The sequence below is a fragment of the Nomia melanderi genome, chromosome 5 (genome assembly GCF_051020985.1).
Source record: "Nomia melanderi isolate GNS246 chromosome 5, iyNomMela1, whole genome shotgun sequence".
In the NCBI taxonomy this organism is placed as follows: domain Eukaryota; kingdom Metazoa; phylum Arthropoda; class Insecta; order Hymenoptera; family Halictidae; genus Nomia; species Nomia melanderi.
This window is the reverse complement of record NC_135003.1, coordinates 11887194-11910738: the sequence shown is the minus strand read 5'-3', so window position 1 is coordinate 11910738 and position 23545 is coordinate 11887194. Positions and strand designations below refer to the sequence as shown.

The 23545-nt window shown below is 43.4% G+C and overlaps 1 protein-coding gene and 1 long non-coding RNA gene across 20 annotated transcripts in view; one reads left to right on the top strand and one right to left on the bottom strand.

Annotated features, from left to right (window-relative positions):
• The window catches only part of dlg1 (MAGUK family member discs large 1), a 660262-nt gene that overhangs the window by 12550 nt on the left and 624167 nt on the right, over positions 1-23545 (bottom strand). For all 18 annotated transcript variants that reach the window (XM_076367771.1, XM_076367772.1, XM_076367774.1 and 15 more), the window contains 3 exons: positions 1231-1444; positions 737-894; positions 209-458 (listed from right to left, as the gene is read on the bottom strand). In XM_076367771.1, the coding sequence (XP_076223886.1) occupies positions 209-458; positions 737-894; positions 1231-1444 (622 nt within the window). The remainder of the gene's footprint in view (positions 1-208; positions 459-736; positions 895-1230; positions 1445-23545) is intronic.
• The window catches only part of LOC143174526 (uncharacterized), a 59808-nt gene continuing 40635 nt past the window's right edge, over positions 4373-23545 (top strand). For both annotated transcript variants that reach the window (XR_012998618.1, XR_012998617.1), the window contains exon 1: positions 4373-4718. This is a non-coding gene — a long non-coding RNA (uncharacterized LOC143174526). The remainder of the gene's footprint in view (positions 4719-23545) is intronic.

Here is a 23545-nt window from a genome sequence, read left to right as displayed (position 1 = left end):
CACAAATATGCATTTTATTCGTTTACTATGAAATCTAACTTCCAAGATCTAAATGAACTCATCAATTTTACAAATGTCTCACAGCTACACATACTTTGAAATCTCTAACCTGCAAGATCTAAATCAACGAACATCAATTTCTCTAGGACCCATAGACTAAACTACACAACAAATGTCTCTAATGTTAATACCGACAACCTCCACCCACCTTGTCGAGGATGACCGGCATGTGACCTTGGAACTTGACGGAACGATCCCTGGCGCGTTGCTTCCGTTCCCATCGTCTACGCGACGGTATTATTCCAAGACCCTCCTCCTCCCCTTGAGGATTCACTCTTCTGGCCTGCCACCATTCGTCGTCGCTCGCATTCGTCACGTGCAGGATTTCACCGTAACGGAATGCTAAACCACGGCTTGGCAAACCGTCGTCCTTGTTGGGATCGTAGTCGAACAACGCTCTGCGAAGCAACAAGTGAAAACCTCTTTACTGATAGCATTCGCGGTCTGATTTGGAATTCTTATACTCCGGTTTAATACTTGCTGAAGCTATCGAGTTTACAAGTGTTCCGTTTAAATCTCTCATATGAAGTACCTCTGCTACCATCCGAAGTTCATCAAATTCAGAATTTACGAGTGACACGTGTACATTTAAAGTTAGAAATTCTTATTTTCATTGTCTGGTCCGTTCGTTTTTGCTGTAAGTTCGATTGGAATGCGATTGGAAGACTCGAGTTACCTGACGTAAAGTGATTTCTTCTGCGAGGTCCTCATGAGGGTGCCTGTCATCATATTCTGCTGGGAGATCTGTTGTTTAAGATCATGGATCTTCGCCTCGAATCGGTTGTAGTCTTCGGGCTTGTACTGTACCACGATCGTCACTGTCTGACCGGTACCCTGATCGTAAACAGTCAAATTGTACAATGGAAAATTATATTTGCAATGTAAGAGATTATTAAAACCGCATCAACGTTTCCTTTGCGAAAGGAATCTTTGATATTACGTAAAATAACGACCAGAAAGTACTCGTTCCGTGAAAAATCCGTAAGAAAATTTCTTTTCATTCGGATCTTTTGATCTCGCAGTCCCGGAATCAGGTATTTCAGTAACCGTGGAAGGTAATTCGTAATTGGAGAGTATCCACGGCGCGGTTTAATTTGAAGCAGCTAGACAAAGGCGTCGAAAGATGGTAGTACCGCGAGGGGGTGACGTAAAATGGTAATTTTAACGCACCTTGAGGGCTGCGGCGGCCTCTTCATGGGTGGCTGTCCGAAGATTAATGCCATTGACACTGACTATTTGATCGCCGCGACGCAGTTCGCCGCTAAGGTCAGCCGGACCCCCGGCTAGGATGAAGGAAATGAAAATTCCCTCGCCATCTTCGCCACCGACGATGTTGAAACCCAGCCCGGATGAACCTTTGTTGAGCACGACGGTGCGCACCTCTCTGGAAATAGTAACAAAAGGGCGTGCCATCATTAAAACGTGCGACCGTGATACGACACGAACTTCGAAACTGAAGGAACATTCATCTAAACTAGTTAACTGCATTTCACGAGTATACGCGTCATCTTAACACTAAAAACGAGAAGTTCAGTCGACTTTTTTAAGTTTCTCTATAGAAACTCTAAGAGTGCGTATATTGAGACTGTAATTGATTTACAATTCAGTTTGCTTATTTCTAAATCAATTCTTATAATAATAACTCAGAGAAACATCTGTTATCTTTTGAATAATTGCAAAAAGAAGGGGAATGGGCCATTTTAACTTGTCAACTAGTTTCAGTGTTAGAATCCGAAATAATATTAATTCCCTCGATAATTATTCATTTCTTCGATCAATCATGTATTTCTTCTTCATCCTATTTTAGTTGTTTATTTCAATATATATTAAGTGTACTTGTTCTGCGTACGACGTAAATACTCGCCAGAAGTTGATTTCATCGAACACCGTACGAGAGAGACTTTTAAAGCTAAATTCCGCAGTTGACTGGTTGACCGTTACTTGTTTAGTCCGTGAATATACTTGTTATATATGTGTTACGTGAATAATTGTAAAATGTGCGATACAGTCGGAGTTTGTATTGTACTGAAATGCATAATAATAAAAACGACCAACTTTCGTATCGTTCGAAGTGATACATTCGGAATACGAGGAATGTACTCGAACATTGCAGGTGGAACGAGAGTGAAGGTATTAATTAGCGAATTAGAAAATCGAATGCCACAGGATGAAACTCTTGAAAATAAAGTGCAGCTGCGTAACCTCAAAAATCGAGGCCAACGCGATCGCTGGCGCTGCTGGCAAGCGACTTATAATCGCAGCAACAAGATTCTTCTTTATTCCAGACGAGAAACGAGCAACGATCCTTGGCAGCCGTTGTTTCTCTTCAATCTCTCTCGCTCCTGGTGGAATAAAGTTTTTTCATTATCGCCGTTAATTCCACGACTTCTCGCAGTGCTTTAATTGAAGTTACTGCACCGAAAAAGACACGACGCAACGCTGAAACAACTTTTAAAGCGTCGCTGCACGATGAGACGAAATTGCGAATACGTTCGCGCTTAAATATTTGCAATTTGCCTTCGGTGCGTTCATTAAATATTAATGGCCTGCTGATTATATTTTCCTTTCGCGAAGACAAATTTGTACAGCGCTCCAATGGTCCCTTTACATTTGATTCGTTCTTCGCGAGCGAAATTTTGTTTGACGTTCGAACAATACGGTTTTCGATCGAAGCAGGAGAGTTTTCGGAAAGTATCTCGGTGTCTTATGACGGAAAACATCAATTTGTAATTTATATATTCTCGTTAACATCAGCTTTACCGATGCAAGAACTGCTCATTCATTTTTGACCAATTAACACGTTGAATGCGTGGGGTTCACCGGTGACCGCCAACCAAATCGAATTATAATTCACTCGATTAAACGATGATTACTTAAAAACTGCTCCATATTAGAAATAATGCAACGTAAGACGATAACGTTTAGCAAAATAAACTCGATCAAATACTTCGATATTATATTTCTTCCCACTCCGTGTATTTTGCTCCGTAACGTCGTTCAGCATTGAACGCGTTAACGTTTTTATTTTTATTAATGAGTAGTCGCCTCATCGCACGTTTACGGGAGACCTCGCAGAAAACATTTACAACGGGGAAATGCACTCCTGACGGAGCTCTGATAGCCCTGCCTGTTAATCACGAAGTAGCAGAATCGAGTTCCCGTGGGCATTAGTCTGTCACGAGATACAATTCCCGCGCTGACGGGGAACACGAAACAATTTGTGAACGGAACCTCGTTTTACCGGCTGCTCGACCAACTGTACGCGTCGGCACGACGTGATTTTAACGACTTTAACGGGGAAAGTAGTTTGTCGATATTGGAGGCCCGGCAGTTATAAGTTTGTAAATAGTTCCATCAGTAGAATCACCTTGGCGCCTCAAATTTTACAAACTCGTTGCGCGAACCGAAGCTGTCAAATGTGTTATATTCGAAAAACGATTAACACGTAGGTGATCACCGATGAACGTAGCTTCTACATTACTTGAAAACTATTACAATAATGTGGTATCTGGAATTCTTAGCGCAGGTTAAGGTATTTTTAAGAAGAGTGAATGTAAGAATGAGTGTGAGTGAAGGACAGGTTGTAAAACGGTCGAGGGAAAGTGGCCTGCACAACGTCGCGGACCCAAGATTGCAGGGCCAGCTTTCCAGGGGTACATCCGAGTGTTTGCGATGAGTGCGAGTGAGAATGCTTGTGGGGGAGAGAATGATTTTTGGGAGAGAATGTAAGAGAGTTGCGGGGAGAGTCGTGTGTTGGCCTCCGTGGCATTGAGTTGTTTATGTGTTGTCCATGTTGTTTCCATATTTTATATTTTGACCATAGTTTTAGCTTTATTTTATTAAATACATATATTTATTCCTAGCTCTCGATTATTCAAGATCCGCCCTTTCATTGTTTATACTATAGTAACACTACAATAAGAAAACTGATGTCGAATAAAAACAGGAACTACTACGATGACAAATCGTTAACAATTATTCCTAATACCATTCGTTTTTGATTTAAAAGAATAAGTATTACTATACAAAACATGGAAGATTCTCGTGACAGTCAACATGTTAAGTATCTCAGTACACCTGATTTCTATTTCATCAGCTCAAGAGTAGTTCGCAATACTATTAACAAAAGAAACGGTTAACGAGAAAAGTAAACTACCAGTTTGGTTGGTAAAGCTATAACATTCAAGACGAGTCATCTAAATTTCCTGTTCGCGGCAGATTTCTGTGACCAGCTCGCCATGTTCGCGGCTACATACGTCCGTCAACAAGTTGACGCGTATCCGGACGCCTCGGGATTACGCGTCATTGAGCTTTCCCCCGAGAGAGCAGGATGTTTCCGCAAATAAAGCTCGACGTGTTCCGCCGCATCTCCCAGTGCACGTCGCGACGCAACGAGGAGCCGTCACGGTGGGCGCGCACGCTGAAATTATCGCGTTAATTAAGGTTCCCATTGAAATTCGACTGTACAGGGCTGCATACGCGAAAACGATAAGCACCGAGCCGGGGAACACGCGCCGCCGCCTCGTGGGCCTTGAATGCGAGAAGCTGCTTGAGCGAGAATTAACGCGGAAATCAATCGCGTCTTACGTCGTCTCGACGAACCTGCCTCCTCCCGTCAACTTCAGGCGTTGCGTGTGACTTCAATCTCATTTCGAAAGGTAACGAACACAATCTGAACGCTTGCGGAATTCGCTTTGGAAGATCAAATCTTAGAATTGAATACAAAGAGCAGAAACTCATCGGAATATCTAGTTAACCTAACAATCTTATTACACTTTGCATCGTTAATGATAAGTATGGGAACCTGTTATGAAGAAAATAATCCTTAGAACGAATATTAACACGTTGACTGTCACGTCGGTTACCGGTGACCGGAGCTTCCCAATTACTTGGCAATAATTATAATTCGGATAACTAACGTCGAATAGAAATATTTCACAGCGTAGATTAATAGATAATAGTGTAACGGACACATTGCGATACCAAATAGTAAGTAACTGTTCCTCTTTATCTTTGTTACAAAAGAATAAGCGATACATAAGACTGTCTTCGTGGCAGTCAACGTGTCAACGCTAATCTAAGACACTTCGTACACACCTATTCCTACCGTAATCGGTCGAACAACTGGTTATAAAATAAACTGGTTATAGAAAGCGATAAATTCTTCTTAATGAAAACAGCTACATAAGGAAAGACAAAAATGGAAAAACTGATCAATCGAAGAATATAAGAACTAGCATAAAGACAAATGGGTGAAAGAAAATCCAGAATTTTCCGCCAAATCTGAAAACCGGTCGTTTGATCGTGGTACGTTTAGCGTTGAAGTGCAATTAAGTTAGGAAATTGTAATAGAAACTACTTATGTATAATATTTATATGTAGCTGATAAATGCACTATAATACAACAGATAAGACAACTTCTTTTTGAACCCGCCAACGAAGGGGGTTGTAAGGGGGTGAAACGGAGTTTCAACGGTATATGCCAATTAAGATTTTCGCGGTAGCTCATGCTTATTCAGAACGGTTCAGAGCTCGTACGAGCTGGCTGACGGCATCCGCGAGCGGGTCCAGGCCCGCATCGAGACCTAGATTCACCCTGTAACCCTTCCCCGGACGGATTTCAGTCCCGGAAGGTCGATTCCCATTCCGTTTCAGAGGAACCAACCACTCAACGCACCGGGCTTCTCGCTTGCGTTAACAAAGACCCCAAATTAGTGGTCGGCCGGTGCAGCTGCGTTTCCAGGGGCTCCATTAAGGTCACGTCGCTATGCACACGGCTGATAAACCGAGGGTCGGCGAATTCACGGTAAATTTAGAAGCTCGCTAACCGGCCGTTCGCCATTTTTTTCTCCTCGTCGTACAACTTCGTGCCCGGGGATCCGTAACCATTGGACTCGTTCAACACGTCCGCTACACGTCTGCGACCACCGCGATCTCGTATTTGCCGTGAAAAAAAAACACGGAATAAAAGCAAACAGCGAAAATAAATTTCGCGTGCCGCGTGATTCAATGTTGTTACGCGCTGCGTCGAAAAACCGGACGAAATTCCCTGTCGTATATATATATTTTTAATACTTTGTACAGATTTTTTAATGTCACGCTGCATTAGATGACGTATCGCAGCTGCGAAGACCGTTGAAATGGATGGGAAGTGGGGAAAACGTTGGCGCTCACGTACCGCGCGTTGAGAATGATACATGAAATAATTTTAAACACGGGGCGCGGTTATTGTTTAAATAGAAGAATAAAGTGTTCTGGAAACAAATGAATGGTTTGTCGAGATTCTTAGATGTATATTGTTTTGGTACAATGGTGGATCGAATACTGTAATGAAAATTTTAGTGAGAAACGATGCTCCGTTTAAGCGGCGATGCGTGCAGTTTTCATCGCACTACGATTTTATGTAAGTTATTTCAAAATTCAGTGATTCATTCGTTACACCAGACAATAAAACGTCTTGCTTTCGACGAACGATTAAGAAGTTTGTCCGCAGAAACCCGTCGTGTCAATGTGTTTCTCTGTCGCCATACAGCTCCGTTTTGTAAACTGTATCGATGAAAGCGGACAGCAGAACCGCAGTTCGCAAAAGCTTTTTAATCGACATGGTCGGTGATTGACATTACAGAAGGAGCGATCAATTAAAAAAAAAAAAAAAAAAAAAAACGAGGAACAAAGAAACAGTTGGTGAACACGAGTGTCACTCTTTACTCAACGGAGCAACTATATTTAGCCGGTACGTTGCAGCGCACAGCACGAAATGTCAATATTCTACGCTATAAAACATTGCAACATGAGGCCCTCTGAAATAGTATCGGAACCACGTCCACTTTATACGTTCACGTGCGCCGCACAGCGCTCGATATATCCTAACTTCATTGATCTTTCGTTATATTACGCGATGGACCTTTCAAACATTTAGAGAAACTTCGTATCCAATAACCGGTTTCTCGATGTCTAACATTTTAAGGGGAGTTCAAACCTAAACATGTCACAAGAATATTGTGTCGATCGTTATCTAATTGATATAAAGTTTCACGAAGGAGATAAGATTTTCTATTATACTATACTTCCTCTTTCGTATCGCCGATAACTTTTCTGCAGCGAATATTCCTCTAGTCCAACTTTACTAGAAAGTTTAAGGTTTACGTTACACGAAAAGATTTTCTTCTTAACCCTTTACACTCGAGAGGTGACTCGCCGCTTGATTTCATACGGTGAAACTATAAAATTTGATATTTAACATTATACCACGTGTAATGCATCAATTTGAGAAATACTGAAATAGCTTTGTTCCTCGATGTACGTGATTTCCCTTCGAGATAATTTCGGAAAATATCGTCTTTATAAAACTACCTTAAGGTCATTAGATCTTCCAAATATACAAAGTTTCTACTGAGAAGGGAATTAAAGGTCTAAGAAATGTTATAACATTGTTAATTTTCAGTAGGACTACTATCAAAATTGGTAGGAGTTGCTGACATATCACAAAACTATGCGGAGTGTTAAGGGTTATTTCTAGTGAAAAATTATCGAGTGCAAAGGGTCAATATTCGAATTCGCAGCTTGTAGACTATAAAATTACCTATAGCTCGAAGTTCGACAGACTTCGCGGACGTTCATCTTATTCAAAGTCCGATGGATTCCTAAATAGAATATACAGATTTCTATTCGATTCATTTTTCTCTGAATTGACTGACGAAACCTTCAATTTAAATATGTATTCACGATACGAACAGTCTTCGTTCGGAGAACGTTCCCAGTGATGTCTCGCGCGTTTCATGGTCGATTCTCTCGGATCGGAAGCTGATTAATACGATTAAAGAACCGTGCCGTTTGGGAGTTGAAACGCGCGTTTCACCGTTCGATCATTTCTAGTAGATTTGTTGCGGAGCGCGATACGTTAATTGCACACAACCTGTTGGAAACGTTTCACTCGAACCTGGCGCGAAACGATCGCGCAGTCACGGTCGAGGACCCGACGACCGATCCGGATCATGAAATATTTATAACGACGGTAACGGGAGAGACACGATTTCATGGTTAATTGACTGCCCATAAGACCAGCGGGCCTCGCCGGTGAATTCATGAATGGCTTCATTTGGTTAAAGCGGGTTGCGCACGGCTTATCGCTGCTCCGCGAATGTAGATGCATTCCCGGATGCATTCGACTAACCTGAACGCGATGAAGCAACTGTTTCCGAGTTTCTCACCGTTTATATCATTTGGTCTTGATCAAGAAAAATATTCAGCTAGAAAGATCGCTTCGTTTCGATGAAACTATTGGGTTATTCCTATAAATAACGAGGTTCTTTATATTTCTTTTATTTTTCAAACTAAAGACGAGCAAAACTGTGTTCCATGTAAAACGTATGTTCCTTAATTATAAATAGTCTATCCACAGATTATAATTACTTTAAAAAAATGTATTTTTGAAAATGAAAGACATAGAAGACGCATTATTTATGGGACGTGTCAATATATTCACCCCGATCTAGTCTAGATGGAATTTTGGAAGTGAAGGTCGTCTCAAGGTCATGATCGTTGAATTCGTCTGAATAACGGTTAAAGTATGGGATTCGAAATATGTAATCTCAAAAAGTCAAGGTCGCCTCGAAGTCCTTTTTAGCGAGTTATAAATCATCGAGAACCAGTTGACCTTGGTTCCGAAAGATTTGTCCGTAGAATGACCGGAAGTGCCGGAAAAATTGTCGCGATCGATAAATCGTACACCGTGTAGACAGTTGAATCTGGATTATCCGACTATAATCTGGTCGTTTATATTCTGAAGTACACTTTAAGAATCCGAGCGATTGAAATTGTGGATAACCGACGCTGAACGATCCGGACAGGAAAAACCTGACTGAATTAATCGAGCTTCTTAATCGGACCGATATAAGAATCCAATCCACATTTGTTTTATCGCGAATCATACTTCTCGTTCCTCGTTCGCAAGGGAAAGGTATAAAAATTCTTGTCCGCTTTATACTCGCGATGCTCAAGTATTTCAGTATCTTCACTGCGAAACAGACGACGATCCAAATTGCCTCGGTGTACCCACCGCTTCGATTGCGCTGGTGCTCCTTATTAGGGAAATAAGTTTCAATTCAATGTCGCTAATTAGAAGCTCGTCTTCAGAGATTATAGAATACGTAAACATCCGCGGTGAACCTGTTACGCCGCGTTTCAGCCGGCTCGGAGATCGCGTCCGAAAGCAAAATGACCAGTTCGTATCCGTGGAACGCTATTCGGCGAGAACTTTGACGCAGCCGAGGAAAGGTGACAGTATTCTTTCGCGTCCCGGAGAAATGCATTTCGCTTCTGTCCCGGACGACTGAGTAGAGATAGAATGGAACGAGTATTTTAATCAATTCTATTTGCAAATGTTGAACGGTTTGAAACGCTAAGGAAGAGTGTTTTGTTCTTGTTTAAACAGTATTTTGATCGGAGAAACCATTTCTAAGTATTCTCGTTCGCACGTAACGCATTTGACGCGACGACTGAAAAATTAACAGGCTGGAGATATTATCAACGTCCGGAAACAGTTTTCGAAACCCACAGGAATTATTTATGAGAAACACGTTCTGCGTGACGAAATGAAATGCAAAGTGACTGCGTTCATACGCTTAGACAGACGGTATCGAGGAAATTGCCATAGGTAATATAATTATGTTAACGTGGATATTATATTATGAAGTCTTTGGGGATACGCAAACTGTACCAAACCACTCCTCTGTCATTCTCTGCGACGTATATTCCATTACTTAATTAATTCCTATGTGCATATCATTTGCAATCCTGCTTCAACAATGGGGCTCTACCGTTAGACTTGTAAAAACCTGTCCAGAGAAAGCCTTCGTTATTTCTGTTGCTGTAATTACGAAGTCCATAAAACATATTTGAATTAAGTCAGTAGCCTCGAATGATATTATTTATATTTAAAACGCATCGCAACTGACACTTTGAACATTATTCAATCCGTTCCAAATAAACATTCGCGAAACAACTAACCGATTAAATTCTCATTTCCCGAACTCTTCGCCTCAATAATCGTTTATTTTTCAACTGAAATCATTGTGCCCGTTTACCCAAGTAATTAATCTCCATTCACCACGTCGATCCATCTATTTATTCATAATTTATTTCAACGTGCGAATAATGCTCAGCAAACAATCCACAACATTTACAAAACCAATAAGACACACACACAGTCACACATACACACACATACGACGTTCAATTCTAGGGTAAACAATTATTCGAATAAATCCTCGTTTGGTTCCCCCATTACCGCGATTCCCATCGACTGCAATTCCGTTCAATTTACTTTCACCGTTTATTCATTACCGTCGAACAATCGATTTGTTCTTCTTAACCGTCATTCATTATTCGAATAAAATTTAATCCCTCCTCGACGCACCGTTTCAACAAAGGATCGAACCTGTGTACACAGAGAGGGTAGCGCGCGCGACGGGTTCCAGCTGATTCGACCCCGCCTGCGCAGTACGCTCGAAAACTGCGGTGTCGTGTCGATGCGTGCACGTTTTACGCACCTGTTCGCTGCTGTTCCGCAGTGACGTAACAACCGTGGACTCGCCGGAGCGAGAGAGACGAGCAGATCGGGACCGAGAGGAAGAGAGGAAAATGCCACTGGGTCAAGAGGAACGAAATCCCAGCGGGGGGAGCCGAACTGACCCCGAGACGAGAAAGAAGCCCGAGATAGCAAAACGGTCGGTCGTCATTGTCGGAAGACGCGGACGAGTCCAGTTGATAAACCAGCCGCTATAAATCCTCACCGAGCGATCCGCTTTCACCGATCCCTTCCACGAATCTCGTCGCCCGTGATCCTCTTTTTCCCTTTTTCCTCCTTTTTCCCCTCGTTCCTTTTATTCGCCGACCGGACTATCGCCGCCCGTTAATCACGCGAACCGGCCAATTTCCATTAATCACCCGGCTGGACTCGGCCCAGAGAACGTTAGTGGGTCAAGGGAATCGCGCAACTTTCAACTTGACAGTGCGACCAGGGGATTTTCGAACGCGATCTGTCTATGGAAGATCTACTGTGAAACTGCCGTCGATTGTCAGTACGTTATATCCATATTTAAAGAAGATACCAAGAGCAAGGATGACGCATTTAGCCTGTCACCGAAGTGTCACCGAAGACCCTCGGACAATCTTCGCAGCTAATCATCTATACACCCTGTATCTCTTCGTACAATCGATTCGATTCAGGACAGGTTCGTGATTGCGATATTTACATTCCGAAGTCCTGCCATCAGCTGCACGTTTCCTTTATTCCGTGTGTAACGACGTACCATGATCGCGCTCGCGAAGCATCGCTCCGAGAGAAGCTCACCTCGGTCACTTCCCGAAACGATCACACTCGGCACAGATCCAACACGATCACCAGAAGTCCATGTCGCCGTGCAGTGTTGTCCCCGGATTTTCAAAATACTGCGCGGACATCGCGTGGCGGACCGCGCGACGCACCTGTTCTCCGGCAGTGACGTAACGTGGCTGGCGCACTGGACCCCGGTTGGAAAATTCGAGACGAGGACCGCCGAGACACTTCGACGCGGCTGATCGAAAGGGGGAGAAGACTGTTTAGGGGGTGGCGGAAGGTAACGCTCTCCACGAGTCTCGAACACGTCCCGACGTCGGGGGCGTCGCGACGGATTAAAGGCCGCATAGGTGGCCGCCGCGTCGCCATGCGCCGCGTCGCGCCGCGCCGCGCCGCGCCGCCGAGGCGGCCCCGCGGGCTATCGCCAGATCGATAGAAATAAGCTGAGTCTCGCACACTTCCACCACCTTCGGTCCAACCACCCCCTACTTCACCTACCGCCCGCTAGGCTCTCGCTAACCCCCGACCGCTTCCTTCGCGTGGAACCGCGCTATCACGGAAATAGGGCAACGCCGGTCGAAACTCGCAGCGGAAGCTCGGAATAATCCGTTACTTTCGATTTTTCTTCCCTCTTTGTTCTCGGACTGGCGGGAGCTTTTCCAGCATGAAGCTTGTGGGGTGACTGACTGCGGTGAGGAGGAGGTACTGTGTTTGATTGATGGAGATGGCGGCACCGTTAACATTTCGCACTCGACGGACGACTTTGGGTCAGCAGGTTTGACACGGTGAAATTGGAAAGTAGTATTCGAGGTTATGATCGTTGTATTATCATCGACACGTGTGTCACCTTGTACATTAATTGTAAAAGATGTTTTGCTAGGAAGTGATGAAGATTTGTGGAATTGTCGAGTGAGAAGGGGTGATCGTTCGTCGAAGAAGTTGTAATAGAAGTTTGTGCTTGATAATTGTAGGAGTTGAGCGAGAATGATTGAAAGTTGATTGTTTCTGAATAAGGAGAAAGGAGCTGTAATTAGACACTTTCAAATTGATTTTATTCTAGTAGTTGCGTTAATGGGGCAAAATTGCTGACACTTGGGGAAGGCGAACAATGAACTGTTGCTTTCAATTTTCATTTATTCCCAACCGCCTGTGTTGCAACCCCCGCTTCTCTCTTCGTTCGTTGAAATTCAATTAAACCGGACTCAAACGATTAGAAGTTTCTCGTGTTGGATTTTGGAATTTCGTTAGGATGTCGTTTGTTGGCGGTTGTCATTATTCCATTTACCGAGCTATGAAACGCAGCAAGTTGTAGAATTCGCTCATTTTTATCCCGCATTCATTCCTTGTTCCTTTTGAAACGAGGCCAACTGAAACTTGTCGGCGGAACATGAATACACTTTCGATGTTGGCTCGTTTTCATTAGCTTTTTTGCAGGATGTTGCAGAAATACTGATGAAGAGCAACATGTGCTCGACGCGTTGGCGGGCGGCCAGAATTTACTTTTATTTACTTTAATTCGCGTTAATTGTTCATGAAACATACACACACACAGGAATAAATGGAAACGGAACCTTAATAGAAGCGAAAGGGTTGATTTCACTTTTTTTTTTACATAGAAACGCGTAACGTGTAATGTTAAACCTGCTGTTGTAGGAGTTCAAATGAAATAAAGAAATGGTACCGAAAGAAATGCTCAGAGCACCACCGAACGCTACAATCTCGCAAACTAAAAGCTCTCTGAAAACGCGCATCGGATTATCTTTTACAGGAAGTATCGAATAAACTTCTAACATTCCAGTACGAAACGATCATTCGATCGATTCTAATTTACTCAAGTCTCTAGAGAATCCAGACAGCGATCGACTCCGAAAAATAGCCACAATCAAGATCCTACTGCACATCTGTAGCATAAGGCAAAATCCAGAAGCTAGATTTTCAGACATTTTGAACCTTGCTACTTCTAAAAGAACTCAACGATAAGTAAATTCATTCCCTCCCCTACAATTTGAACCGTATAATCATCTTACTGCAATCCATCCTCGGCTGGCACCGAGATGCTCCTGATTTACCCTCTTTCCTGCAACTGACGCGTTGATTTGATATTTCCGCGTGACGAGTACACACTTGACCGAGATTTTCCGAAGACGAGCCCGCGCGCGGCCGCATCCTTCCGCTCGGAGCGGCAGGTGAGCGCGTATCGGATTCGTACAGGCGTGGATCGCGCGGCTAATTGCAGCGGCGAGCGTAATCGAAGCCAGCCTTGCGAGAATGGAAATTTCACTCGAACGTATCGCTTCTTCGATTGACCTAGTTGCGCGGACACGGAGCACCGCGCCGCGCCGCGCCGCGCCGCACGCTCCCGCCCGTTCGCCGTATTTCATCCGACACCACCTGCAGCCACCGAACCACCCCCGCGAGGGAAATCATTTCGCCGATCGCGATTTCTGGAAATCCAACGTTCCGAAACGGCGTTATTGAAATTCGATCCGCAACCGGCTGCGAGCGTTCCATCAATCTCGATACATGTAAAATCGATTTTGATACGTTCCTGTATATAATTTTTCGAAATTTCCCTGCAAACCTCGCAAGTTCCGCGGCTCCCGTTGTTCGTTCCATCGGTGGTTTTGTTCTGGCGTCGACGTTGAGTTCGGTAACAACGTGAAATTCTTGACAAATGTTTTTGACGGGTTTGTTTAACGATCGAGCCACATAGATAGAAATTTTGAACGGCGCGCGGATGAATTTCAGAGAAGTATTTGCCGTTTGGGATTTCTAGGGGTGAATGGGGCAGCTACGGTTTTGAGAACCTGGTTCCTAGAATCTATTTCTTGGGAGTGCGTTATGAAAGAACGGACGTGCAGCTCGGGAAGCATGTAATATTTGAGGAAGACTGGGACTTTCCGAGAGATAAAGGTCACGGGATATTCCAGGTTATCACGTTTTTGGTCCATGTCGGTTTTTATCAGGGAATTCTAGATCGAAAGTCGATGAACACTCTGATATAGGACACCTTTCCCCAGAGGAGAACGATGACGGTAAACAGTTGATCTTTCGAAAACATTTTTCCCGATTCAAGGAAACAGAAGTAAAATATTTCAACCTTCTAATTAGGGATTCTTATCTACGGTTTATTTTCAGTTCAATTATCAGCGTAGTTAAAAGCTCTTACGTTAGATAATACCATAACATTCGCAGAAACACGAACGAAGAAATCTCTTCACCTCGTTATTATTCACTACTCCCGGCTAACAAGATCCTGAATTATTAACAACACGGAAAACGGTAAATTTAATTAAGCCGCTCCCCATTGTTCCCCGCCGAATCGCGCATAATAACAGTGCATAAATCCGTGACTTCTGTTTCGTCCGACTCCGCGACCGAGAATCAGCGGGGAAACTTAAAAAATGAATTAAAATAGCGAAATAAATTTCTCAAGTGCAACTTCCAGCACAATGCCGCTTCTCCAATTTCCCGGGGAAATGGATATCGCGGCCTCGCGCAAGTTTCAACCGAAACTCGGTCGAAACTTTCGGGCTCCCTTGAATTTTTCAATCTGCGGCCCGTCTCTGCGCCGGGATGCCTTTAATTCGAAACGGAAAAAGGGAACGGCCGGATCGGAGACACCTGAATTCGTCTGGCGGCGCTTTCATCCTGAAATTGAAGCTGCCGTCGAACCCGGGCCGGGCCGCCGTCTAGCTTTCAGCAGGCAAATGAAAATTACCGGCAAACAAACTTGTCATTTCATTAAGCAAATGAAACGAGTCTATTTAGCCGACCGCGCCGGGGTTCTTCGGGATCGCACCGAACCAGTCCGTTCCCCGTGCTCCTTTAATTAGACGCGCCCGCGTTGATAGCCTGGCCAGTGGACGAACTTTAATCAAGCCTGGACTTGACCCAAAAAGGCCTGGAAATAACGCGACGCGAGGAGTCACGGCCGCGAGGAAGGAGTGCCCTGTCCGTCCGACCGACCCTGCTCTTTATTAAGGACGTCCGGCGACCGTGCGCGCTACCGCCGTCCTTGAGCCTCTTCCTTCGTCGATCCCTTCCTACTCGACTTCCGATTTCACGTACGCTTTGTGGAACACGTATGGAGTCTCCGTAAAGCGTTACATGTTCACGGTTTTCACGTGGATTTGCATATATACTGGATAGTCTTTAAAAGTCTTGTGCGAATATTTAGTGAGAAGTGGACTGTGGATGAAGGAAAATTTGACAAATTTGCTTCTGCGGTATTTGGTGTTTAAACTGACAGTGGTTGAACTGTTTAAGATTGGAACGTGTCAGGTTTGAAGATTTAAACTTGAAATATTGGGAACTGGGATGTTGGAAAGTGAAATGTTCGAAGTTGATGTATCGAAAAATGAAATATTCGAAGAATGAAGTATTCGATATTGAAATACTGAAAATTGAAATATTGGGAATTGAAATATTGAGAATTGAAATATTGAAAAATGAAAATTGAAATATTGAAATATTGAGAGTTGAAATATTGAAATATTGAGAGTTGAAATATTGAGAATTGAAATATTGAAAATTGAAATATTGAGAATTGAAATATTGAGAATTGAAATATTGAAAAATGAAAATTGAAATATTGAAATATTGAAATATTGAAATATTGAAATATTGAAATATTGAAATATTAAAATACTGAAAATTGAAATATTGAAATATTGAAATATTGAAATATTAAAATACTGAAAATTGAAATATTGAAATATTGAAATATTGAAATATTAAAATACTGAAAATTGAAATATTAAAATACTGAAAATTGAAATATTGAAATATTGAAATATTGAAATATTGAAATATTAAAATACTGAAAATTGAAATATTGAAATATTGAAATACTGAAAATTGAAATATTGAGAACTGAGATATTGAGAACTAAAATATTGAGAACTAGAAATATTGAAAATTGAAATATTCGAAATCGAAACATTAAAAATTGAAATATTCGAAATAGAAATATTCGAAATTAAAATATTCAAAATTGAAAGATTGAAGGAACGAAAATTTAAATAACCCTATCGACAACAAGATCTCTGCTTCGTGTCGCACAGTTCAATTCGGTGTGTGTACTTAACAAAGAGTCGGTTAAAAGGCCATTTAATAATTGTTCCGTGGGCTCCTTTCCTAATAACTCTTTTCTGCGTCGACCCTCTGTTTGTCAAACATGGAAACGCACTTGGTTCCGCGGTTGGGTATCGAACCAAACCAGCAAAGAAGCACGTACAACACCGCTTCCTGGAGACGGGAATAGACGACGCGCGGCAAACGATGCCGACCACTTCCGGTGGATCCTTTGTTAATTGCGGATGACTCTTGACCTTGTTCTTGGTGGAGCACGTGGCCCGAGTTGCTCGGGGGAAAAAGTGATGTCTGTGTTAAACACGCCGGTCGGAGAAGGTTTAATTAGAGTGTCTTCCAACCGCGGCTGTGTGTCATCGCACTTTTCCTTTCCATTTCCTGGTTCGTGTAATATTTCATCCTATAAATCGCTTCGATAAATTAAACTTTATCGACTTTCCCTTTCATTTTCAATTTTAACTTCATCGCCTCTGAACTGAATCAATTTATATGCACCATAAGCAGCAGTAAAGCGAAAACTTGGTATTACATAACGGAGAAACGAAGCGAATTATTTAAGTTTGTTTTCTGTCATCTTCTTTTGGTTCCCTAAGATCAAGAAGTTCGCCAAACGTAACAAATTGCGAATTGTGATACCACAGAGGCGCGTATTGCCATTTAAAGGTCCTCCATACGTCGACAAACGACTGCCATCCGATTTCTCACCGTCAGCCGGGAATCACGGAAATAATTTAATCGCACGACAAACCGGTGGAAGACGTCTGCCAGGCAGGTGATGGAAATAGACCCGAAAACTCGAGTTCCGTGCCAGTTTCAAGACTTTAATAGGATTACAAGGAGCGGCTCTCGAAGTTCGGGTACGAAACGGTTTGGCGATCGCTGTACCGAAGGTTGTCGACAGGAATGGTCCGTGTCTGCGCATAAATTATTTCGCACGCCATTAAAAACCACGTCGCGTTCAGAAAACTTGAATATAAGCTTGAATATTGATAGCCTCGGGCGGCCATTAAAGGAGAAATTGTCCTTAGCTCGCCGTCCCGTTCCTCCGAATAAAATATCCAATTAACCGCCGAGTTTTATTTCGTTTCTTACGCGGAAACTGGAATTCGAGGACTCGTCGACGACGTCAATACCCGCAAGAACGAAATTCCGCATCGATAATTCCCGCCGCAGTTACAAAATACGTAATGTTCGCCGAGAAAGAAATACACGCTGGGAGCGTCAAAACATTAATTAAGGATCGCAAACACTTGACTTCTGTAGTAGTTTTAATTAAAATAAGAGGGAAAAATAGGTATTTACGCGAGAGAAACGGTGTGTACGAAACGAAAAAGAAAAAAGCAAAAAAAAAACAAAAATGCCGAATATAAACAGAGAAATATTTGTCGGTCGTCAGCGGTGGATTTAATTAAAAAGTTTGTGAACAGGGGAAAAACGAGCGGGGACACGCGAAACGAATTTGCGAAAAAAAGGATCGCGCATCAATGTCTATCGTTGTGGGGCTTGTTAATTAGAGCACAAGGAAACAAACGAGTTTAGCAAACATTGTCGACGCAGCTAGTCGCCAGCCGTGCAATTAGCGATTCCGACACGCGAATAAATCGCTAATTTACTTTTCCAGACGATTCGTTCGAGAAAAAAAAAGCGTACAGATTAACTAAAACGCGGCACAGAAAGGTGAAAAGTTTCACGGGGAATTTAAAAATATAATGGAAAACCGTCACGATTTTAATATTTGAAAGCAAAGGAATCGAAAGAGAAAAATATTTTGTATTTTATACGAGACGCGTACGAAACAAAATAAACGCAAAAAAGTAAATTGCGAGAGAAAACTGGAAAGGGAGGGATTTAAATTGTGATTTTTTCTCCCTCGTGACCGAAAGTAAAATCCGACAAGAAGTCGTTTCCTGTCCGCTTTCGGCCACAAGCTTTTCCGCGGCTTTACATTCAAGCTGTTTTCTCGATTAAGACGTCTTAGCCCGCTTTTCTTCGAGTCTCTGACCTACATTTTTCTAATGGAGTGGAAAAACCTTTATGCACACTACTTTACACCGAGTTCCTGCTCCACATTCCATCTTTACCGTACAGAAACATTTTTAATCGTTTGCACTCGAGAATATTTTTCTCAACAAATATTATTTTCTGATTAAAAATCAATCATATGTTTTTCAACTAACATAAAGAAACACCTTGTATAAATTAAGTGACAGAACTAGTTTTTTTGTTAAATTTGATATTGAATTCTAAATTTGATCATTTTGTTCGGTCGAATCAAATGGCGATTGAAAGGTGTCGCTCGAGTGCAAAGGGTTAAATGTTCCTTTTATTTCCTCACATATTCTGCACACGAAGATCGAACTAAAATCAAAACATAAAGAAGGAACTTTTTTAATTACAGTTCGTTCAATTATCATTAGTACTTTTGCAGCGTACTTTCTGTGTCCGTGTAAGTTAATAAATATATAGTCTGTAAAATTTCACGAACGTTCGTGAAAACTTGATAAACTTGAAACACTGCGCTAAATTTTGATTCATAAGCTTATCTGTCGCCGAAGCACGAGCTTCGCTGGAACGCACTGGAAATTGTAACAGTAAAATGAAAAGGATTATGAGTGTACCCCGGGACTATAGTTTTCCATTGAAGCGGAATGTTTCACGATCGCGGGCTCGTGAGTACAGGAATTTTCCGGTCGAGGGGTTACGGAATAAAAGACTCCCCTTTCATGGTCATCGATGTCGTAAGTACCGGGTTTGTCGATCCGGAATGGTGCCCCGAATCCCGTAAAATCACGGCCGTGACCTTAAACGAGATTAGGGGATTCAGTTCCCACATCTTTCACGGCGTTCGCTTCGAGGGTGAGATCTTTGCGCTTGACCTAGGTCAACTGATCTCCATTGCAAAACTCAAGCTCAAACTCGAATCAATAAAAACACGAAAACACATTTACCATAGTTGCATACACATTTTATCAATAGAATGATAATGGAAAAAGAATAGTATACATTAATCCATTGAAAAATATGTCGCCACTTATAAACAATAAAACAGTAGCTTCTTTTGATAACTGAAAGAGATACAAATGGATGTTTACATTCGTTCCAAACTTCAAATGTTACAAGTAATGTGTATTATAGTGTCTCTTTACTTTCACTTCGTCCTACACACTGAAAATTAATTGCAATACAATGTCTTCAGCTGTGAAACCGAATAATTTCGTCAGGAATACAATTGAACAATAAATCGCGGTGGCAGAGTCACTGATCGACATCGATTTGCGGATTTTCACGATCCGCAGCGCGGATACATGTATTTTCCGTGGACTATCGAGTAGAATTAGACGAAACGTCGGTGGCGCTAACGTTTAATGGCCACGGTCGACCGCACGCGCTGTAATTTGCATCCTGTCGTTTTCTCCAACTAGCCTGTCCCTCTCCGTGCGCCGGTTTCCCCGATTTCCGTCTCTTTTCCGAACGCGCTCGATCGTCCGTCACAATTACGCTGCCATTTCATCGCCCGACGCGAACCAGAGTCACCCTTCTTTTTTTTTTTACTTTTTCATGTTCGCGCGATTCCGCTCTATGAATCAGACGCTGCGCAACGCAGAACGCCGCTCTTCTGTTTCGTCTCTCCGCTACTAGGAAGCAGTATCTTGTTTCCTCGCTGGAACTTCCAGCATCTGATTCGTCATCTTCGCTGTTCACGATTTGTCAAGGATTTTTCACTGTGTCATGAGTAACGACGATGTGTTACACGATCGCCGTGTCACCTCCAATGATTGGAATTTCAGTATCTTCGAATGAATGTATTTTCAACGAAATTTTCAGGTTTCTCTGATACATATGTATATTTTGTAAGGAATTAAAGCGATTTAGGTAATTTTTGCAGACGCCCCATGGAGTTATAATGCTACGAAATATTACTCCATTAGAAATACTACGTTAACTGCAAATTAATCAGGAGAATTTGTTAATTTGGATACAAAGGGTTCTTGTTTTTCTTCGAGAACCGAACGATTATTTAAATTCGTTTGTTACGTCATGCAACAGTTCATGATTCATTTTCGAATCGTGATTCAAATCGTTCTGCATTACATGCATGTAGATTTCCCGGGTCTACGTGTTCACTTGAGAGTTCCACTATCGTAAGTTACGGGACACGGACTCGGAGGACATTCTCCAACAGTTTGCTCTTCAATTACCGTCGCATCCACTCTCGGGAGGGAAACTTGCGGCGGTTATAAGCTGCTTAAGGCACAGATTAGAAGCTGCTTCAATTAGGCAAACAACTTATTACATCCAACATATCCTTTTTCGCGTTTCCCGTGTATTATTACTACCACATTGTCATCATTACAATTATCCAAGTATACATTTTAATATAAATCTCTCCTCTGACCGCCAGTTTCGAAATCCCATCCCTATTTAACCCTTCCGTTGACAATCAAACATCTGCGTTCATCTAAATATTAACGAGTCGATATTTTTCTGTAAATCCTTCATTTCAGAAGCAAAGATCAACACGGGGACAAAATATCGTTCCAAAGAAATTTTGTTGAATTTCCACGAGACAGAGCAATATTCTGTAGTAACGTTTCAAAATGGCGTCGCGACACGGTCCCCGACGCAAGGGTTCCCCGACTTCACGCCGGAGTGTCACATCCGTGGCGAAATAAAGTCGAATCAGATTCAATTGATCCAATTGAGGCGTAATGCAACGTAATTAGATAATCCAAAGGGTCCAACGAAACAATAAACGCGAAACGACGCTGAATGGTGTCCCGAGCGGCGCGGGGCAGCGGCGAGTCGCAAGCGCTAACAGGGAGCGAAGCGGATCCCGAGATGACCCGGGCAACCGATTCACCCGTTAAATTACTCAGTCTAGTTTTTATTGGCGGCCGGTCTCTCCCGTTCCGAAACGTGATGAGCATCCCACGAAGAGACAAACGGCGGCGATCGCCTTTCATAAAGTGCCATTGCCTCCCGGTATCTGGGTTAAACGATTGTCCGTGAAAGGAGAAGGGTTATTAGCGGCGAATTTTCTCGAAAGCGCATCGATCGGAGATCGTTACCGGCCCTCTCGAGGATCCCGCGCGCGCGCTCGGCGACAGTTTATGGGACAGTTTCACTTACAAATTTAGCTGGATGACTTTCAAAAACCTTGGGTTTCACGGAGCATCGTAATAGCTGGGTCATTAAGTCCTGCGGACCTACATAACGCGAAATGCAGCGATGGATAGTCGGCTCGGGTTCGGATCATCGCAATTATAGCGGCGGTACGTGTTTCAGGGATACCGACCAGGAAAAACAGTTGAAATTCCTGTAGTCTCCTTATCAGTAATGATTAACGCGTGGAATGACAGAATTAGAAAGTAGGGGAGCAAGAAGTCGCCGCTCGCCGTCGACCATAATATTATAATAAATCGTTCAAAATTCTCTTAGATCGCGCGGAATAACAGGTTATCACTTAAGCAATAACAGTGTCAGGGTCGCAACCTCATTCTTCCGCGGGAAAACGCGCCGGTGACCCTGAATTCAAGTTGAAATCGCGGATAACTTCGTGTCAGCTCTCCGAGAAGGCGGACACGATAAGGAAAAAAAGATGACGACACACGGGGGACAGCTACTGACAACTGTCAACGGACAAGAAACCGTCGTAGCGTAATTACGCGAGGCAAAAATGAGGCTCGCCGCGCGGGAAGCGGCTCGCGGAAATGATTTCGTTCCAGTATGAATCGTGTCCATTAAGAAAAACGTGAAATCCGATTCGAATGACCTGACGTACCTTCTGTACAGCTTGTCCCTGAGTAGCCTGCGTCCCAGGGTGGCGAAGGGACGCAGCGGGAAGATCTGTTGCCTGTTCCTCGTCATAGTTCCGTTTATCCTCGAAACCCTTTACACTATCGTGAACCGGAGCTGCTCACTGAAATTCTCGCCCATCGCGTGCACCGAAAGGACGCGTTTCAAAGTTCACGGACGCGAATTGCCGGCACACGGAACGTTCTCTCGGACAATCGCCGGCAAAAGAAGCCAATTACAGCCGGCAGCTTTCTATCGGCCATTCGTTCAACTTTTCAGCTAACCGGGTACCCGGTAGCGGCGTCGATTCCGCGCCGTAAATCTCGCCGCGCGACAACCAGCTCGGCTGACTAATCGCACCGGCCGGCTCGATTTAATTGATCGATTTATGCCGTTTCATTAAGTCCTCCTTAAGCGTCCAGCCTCCATTGGATTTTCCTGTTCGCCGATACACGCCACCTCCTCCGAGTCGGCCGCTCGCTCGCCTCGCTGTTTTTCTCCCTCTTCCACCTCCTACTCTTCGTCCTCTTCCCCGGCGGCTTCCACGACCTCCCCCCGGCTCTTTCGCGATCCCAGCCGCGTGTTCGGCGCTCTTTTCCGCCGGCGAACTGGTTCGTCCGGAATGGGTATTTTTAGTTGGCAACCGTTCCCGAGCCTGTTTATGGGGTCAACACCACGCGAAATACGCGCGCGTGACCGTTCGCGGCACTTCGACGGGGCAAATATTTGACGAAACGACGACCTTTGTTCGAGGCGAGGATGCTACGGACCTCCCCGTCACCGGAAGCGACCGCTCGAAGGTCGAACGGACCGGCCGCGGCTCGAGGATCGGCTCCCTCGACGCGGAATGCAGAAGACGCCGGATTGTTTTGCAGAGGAAAGTTACTTCGACGCACGTTTCACTTGGATTTTACACTTCGTTTTGCACTCGAGTGTTAATCGCGAGTTCCACGAGACCTCGAGGCGCGAATCGCCTCTTTTCACCGTTCCCTCGATGAGGTGTAACAGTTTAACGCGTACGCTCGGTGAACGTTTCCGGTTGTTATGTCAGTTAGGATTACTTTGCGTTTCCTACTGTAATGTGTCTCGGTGTTCGTGCTGAAAATGATTAACGTTTATGGAGTGTCGTCTTCGAAGCATTCTTGTTTCTGTGAGAACGAATGTATCGCTTGAAAGACGGGGAAGATATTGATGTAGAGAATACGAAATAATTCGTTGAAACGTCCAATTGAAGAGCAATTGAATGCAGTAGAATAT